Source organism: Palaemon carinicauda, chromosome 24 (genome assembly GCF_036898095.1).
Source record: "Palaemon carinicauda isolate YSFRI2023 chromosome 24, ASM3689809v2, whole genome shotgun sequence".
Taxonomy (NCBI): domain Eukaryota; kingdom Metazoa; phylum Arthropoda; class Malacostraca; order Decapoda; family Palaemonidae; genus Palaemon; species Palaemon carinicauda.
In genome coordinates, this window is record NC_090748.1 from 82,203,685 (window position 1) to 82,208,684 (window position 5,000).

The 5,000-nt window shown below is 36.4% G+C and overlaps 2 protein-coding genes across 2 annotated transcripts in view; both read right to left on the reverse strand.

Moving 5' to 3' along the window:
• Window positions 1-5,000, reverse strand: part of Top3alpha (topoisomerase 3-alpha) — a 238,872-nt gene that overhangs the window by 188,602 nt on the left and 45,270 nt on the right. The window lies entirely within an intron of this gene.
• Window positions 612-1,391, reverse strand: LOC137618449 (zinc finger BED domain-containing protein 5-like). The gene has a single exon (XM_068348614.1). The coding sequence runs from the start codon at window positions 1,389-1,391 to the stop codon at window positions 612-614; it is 780 nt and encodes a 259-aa protein (XP_068204715.1).

The window sequence follows — 5,000 nt, forward strand, 5'->3', positions numbered from 1 at the left end:
AAATTCTAAACAACCATTTGTTTTTTCCTTAAGACACTGTGACGTGAGGAGTACACCATTTACAGTTTTAGTTACCAGTTTGTTACGTGTTTTTGTTTTTGTAAGATTTACCTTGCTAAATACACGTTCGCAATCGGCGTTGGAGTGAGGCAAACATAGAGCATCAAGAGAAAAATGAGATAGCTCTGCAAATTCCCTTTCCCCATTTGGTCCATTCCAGATAGCCAATTTACCCCAGAAAGCAACTACTTCCTGTTCTTTTGTAATTTCCTCAGGCAAGTCAATCAGGGGTAGTTTTCTCCACTGATCATCGAGAACCTGCAGTAGCTGTGTGTCATCCAATGACAAAATACGTGGAAGGGATTGCACAAGGGGAAGCACAGATGGGTATTTTTCTCGTGCCGAGAAGGTCAGAGCCTGCTTGGGATTTAGTATTCCAATTTTAGTAAGCACTATTTCATCAAAATTCCACCTTTTATTTATTTCTAAAATGCTACACACAGAAAAGCCCTACAACGTTTGAAGAATTCATTCTTCAATTCTGGTGGCCTTTGTAATATCACTGTTTATATAATTAATTACACCAACACCGAGGTACATCATAGCATTATTTAGATATTTTTCTTCCCTTGTGGGTCAATATCCTCTAGATCTGTCTGCATCACATATTGCCTCTCCATGAAACACAGGAGAATTTCACGGTAGAGTTCACAAATTTTATCATGCAGCTCGATCACAATTACTCTACTAGATTGTAAATATGCATTAAAGCTATTAAATTTAGGCAGCACCCACTGTAAAAAGAAGAAGAAGAATTTCAAAATCGGATCACACAGATACTCTAGTATCTCCTGAGCTGAAACAATTTTCTCAGATGCACACATATCAATGAAAAACAGTTTTAAAGCTTCCCATTGTTGTAAGATACGAGACACTACTGCTGCCATTGAAAGCCATCGCGTTTGTGATGGATGCAGCATTTTATGGGGTTTTAAATCCAAAAACGCTTGCAATTGCAACAGCTGCGCTTGTCTTTTAGAACTGCATTTCATAAAGTTATAAATATTTCGGGCAAGATCTTCACACCGGCGAGGTAATGTCTTGCACGCCTCACTGGCACACAGGTGTGCAGAATGACAGATGCACTTCATAACTACAATACCCGGACATTCCAGTCTTAGTCTACTTGACACAGAATTGTTGCATCCCATCATGACATTGCAGCCCTCAGAACCAAAGCCCACAACATTCTTCATCGGAATGTTGTGAGTTTTGAAGGTTGAAATTATACTATTAAAGAGCTTTTCTCCCGTGGCTCCTTCATTCGCTGTATCAAAATCTTCTGGTTTAAACACTTGGCACAGTTCCCAGAATCTACTAATAATTTTCATTGTCTTTTCATTATAAAATCTTACCACAATACAAGACGTTTTCACAGCTGCAATGTCCGTGGATTCATCGGTAAGTATACTAAACTTTTGCTCCCGAAGTATTTTGACTAAGTTTTCCTTGTAGCTCTCACCGATGACATTGTTGACAATAGCTGTTATCTTTGTCCTTTTCAACTGAACTTTCTTAGCAATTTCAGAATCGGGAAAAATTCTCTTGATAGCACCAATCACATGATCAGCAGCATTGAATGGGATGTTATGTTCCGCAAAAACACTTGCAAGTACTATTTCTGGAATCTATAGATATTGGGGGTGACAGAGGGGGACTGGAGACGACAGGACATTTGCTTTTGACTGCAGTTAGAATCAAAAGAACGCCGACAATCAGGGGAAATCTTTCGTTAAATGTCTCTAGTGTTCCATGACAAAACGGACAAGGAGTTGCGCTTCTTACAACTTCTACGAAATGGGCGGAGCATTCTCAAACCTTAGCGAATCAGACAGTAAAGCGGGCCATACATTATCCAACTTGTTGTACAACTTGGTTGGGTTGTATGAAATGTTAGACAGTGTGTGGGCAGGTTGTACAACAGGATTTTGGTTGGTTGGTTTGGTTGGACAGAATCAAAGCAGCTTTGATTTTAAGGGGGAGTGGCCTCATGTTGTACAACCTTTTTGACAGTGTATGGGCAAGTTGTACAACATCACAACCAACATCAATTTGAAGCCTAGTTTGATAGCGTGTAGTCCTTGCTTTAATTAAAGGGACGTTCTTCTGGAAATAGCTGTTTTATAAAAGTGTTAAATAGACGTGATGGCAAATGTAAATGACACTGAATAGTGGAGAAGTTTTATTGGTACATGCAGAAGGTTACCTGCGATTTGGAGAGAGAAAAGCGAAGAATATAAAGATAAAAACAAACGAAATAAAGCATGGGAAGTACTTTTGAATAACTTGAAAGAAATAGTCAGCAATGCCACTCTACATGGTTTAAAAAAAAAATATGAGAACTTGTTATAGGAGGGAAGTAAATAAGAAGGAAAAGTCTGAAAAGTCTGGTAGCGGGCAATGATGACATGTACGAACCAAGTTTATGGTATTTCGATTTGTTGCATGATTTTTTAGGAGATCAAGAAATCCAGATACCTGGAGATAGTAATTTGGATGAGAGCGATGACCAGGGAATTGGAAATACTGTAGGTACCAAGAGAAAAATGCGGGCTACTCATGATACAACTAAAGATCACTATTTGCAAAAAGCTGTCGAACATTTAGATTTCATAAAAGAGCAGAAACTCATGAAGGACGAAGCCGCAACTTATGAGGATAGCTGGGCTGTATCCTACAGAAAGCTGAACGAGACACAAAAGTTGTATGCGAAATAAGCTATTGATGACATTCTTATAGTGGGCCAATTAAACCAGTTACCATTGGATTCTGTGTCACTATCGTCCAGTAGGTCAAGTACTCGAGCATCAACCCCATTGACATTTTCAACCCAACCTGTATGCACTTATCATCTATCCAATGAAAATGTCCCAACTGACATAAGCCAAGGGAGTCAATATACTATAACTGAACTTCTTCAAGACCCAAATTACTCCTTATCTAGTTATAGAATACCTAGATTAAACTTCAAGGATAAAAACACATTCATTTGGTACAATAGTTTATTTTTAGTTTGCATTATATAAAGGAAACATTTTTGAACAGTGTAATATTTAGTTGATGTATCTTTAAAATATTGTAGTATACATAGGTTAAATTTCAAGAATTTAATATACAATATTTCATTTTCATTTTTCATCGTTTGAAGGAAATGTTACTGAGAATGTAATATTCAGTTAATACATTTGTATAATGTATATTACTTAATGATAATAAACTTTATCATTTTTTTTTTATTTTTTATTGCTGTTCAACCCTTGCAGAAGGTTGTTGTAATCCTAACATTTTCCACTGCCATGAGACTGCACCATCAGTATGTTATACACTACAGATCGATATCTATAACTAATGTTGGACGAATTGGTCTTACATTGTATGCTCTAGAGCAGAAAATGTTGCCCAACATTGTTGTCCAACCAAGTTGGATAATGTATGGCCCGCTTAAAGGGCCGTCTTTGTTAGCTAAAGTATACAAATGTTACAAATCGAGTTGCCATATTTTAATTCTGTATAATCATTTGACGTCTCAACTTTTCAATACAAATACAAAACACACAGACACACACACACACACACTATATATATATATATATATATATATATATATATATATATATATATATATATATACTATCATTTTTCAATTGCTACTTTTCGTAAGATGGATCAAGTAGACACTTTCCAGGGAAGGGGTGGGGGTGGGGGGTTCCTTCATCCCCCTGCCCCGGCCATTCCGACACTGAGCAAATAGGAAAGTAATTTCTGTTTTAGGGGTTGTGGAGACAGCCTGCTTGTAGACTCATGATACAGCCTAGATATTGTATCATTGCCTGAGATTTATTTGATAATCGTCAATGTTCTAGTAAATTTGGCTAACCTAATTCATTATTAGTTGATTTGTAAAAGATAGCAGCAGTAGAATAAAATAGCTGCTGTTGATGGAAGGTCGATAAGTAACGAAATTTAAGTATTAACTTTGCATAATAGATAATCGATGATGGATATAATAGATACTGATGACTGCAAAGCACCTTGAATACAATCAGAATTTATTATTTCGTATCGAAAATAACGTATATTGAGGTAGATGAGGAAGCTATCACATTCTGGCAAAGGGTTTAAAAAATTTGTTTTATTGACAAATCATAGTCTCAGAACGACAATTTTCAGAAATTTTGTCATGAAACTATGATATACCTATTTTCCCAAAATGAGTTCTCCTATAATTTTTCCTGAAAAAATACACGAATAGATGGCATAAGCACGAAATGATTCCCCATTCTAATACCCTGATTGTAAGTTATCAATGATTACATAATTGCTAGTAGCTTTATCTTGAGAAATTAAACAACTTTGAGATCAAACCAACTTCCTATCAATTTCATGCACAAATGTCTTATAATCTTGATTCAAATAGGCTTAGCTTTGTATGATAAAGTCCTTATTTACAGTGATCAAGTGCCCGAATTAGCCCAGCTATGGGGTGCTAGATGTAGGTCTCTTGACCGGGTAAATTACGCAAGGTAGATGGGCGTTTAACAAGCGAAAAATGCATTACTATCCGTGAAGCTCTAGTTCTGGTTGTTCGAGCAATAGCTATCCATACCAGCTCCTCAGCCTATCAGGGTATTAGTTAAACCACAATTTCTACAGCTGGTGCCGTGAGTAGGAGAAAGGAAAAACCAAATATTAAAATATCTCGGAAATAAAAGTTTGATTGTCCTTTTAATCACTAACTCATACAGCTGAGGAGCGATAATCAGGGATTCCTAAATATTTTCTCTCATTCTTTAGATTTTATATCCTGAGCTTCTTCCTCTATCCCCTGATTCATTATTTAATATTTGTGTTTCTTTCTATCATTATTTATTCATTTATTTATTAAATATTATCTTTAAAATGAATACCCTTCTGCCTCGGTGCTCGTCTTAGGGCGTTAA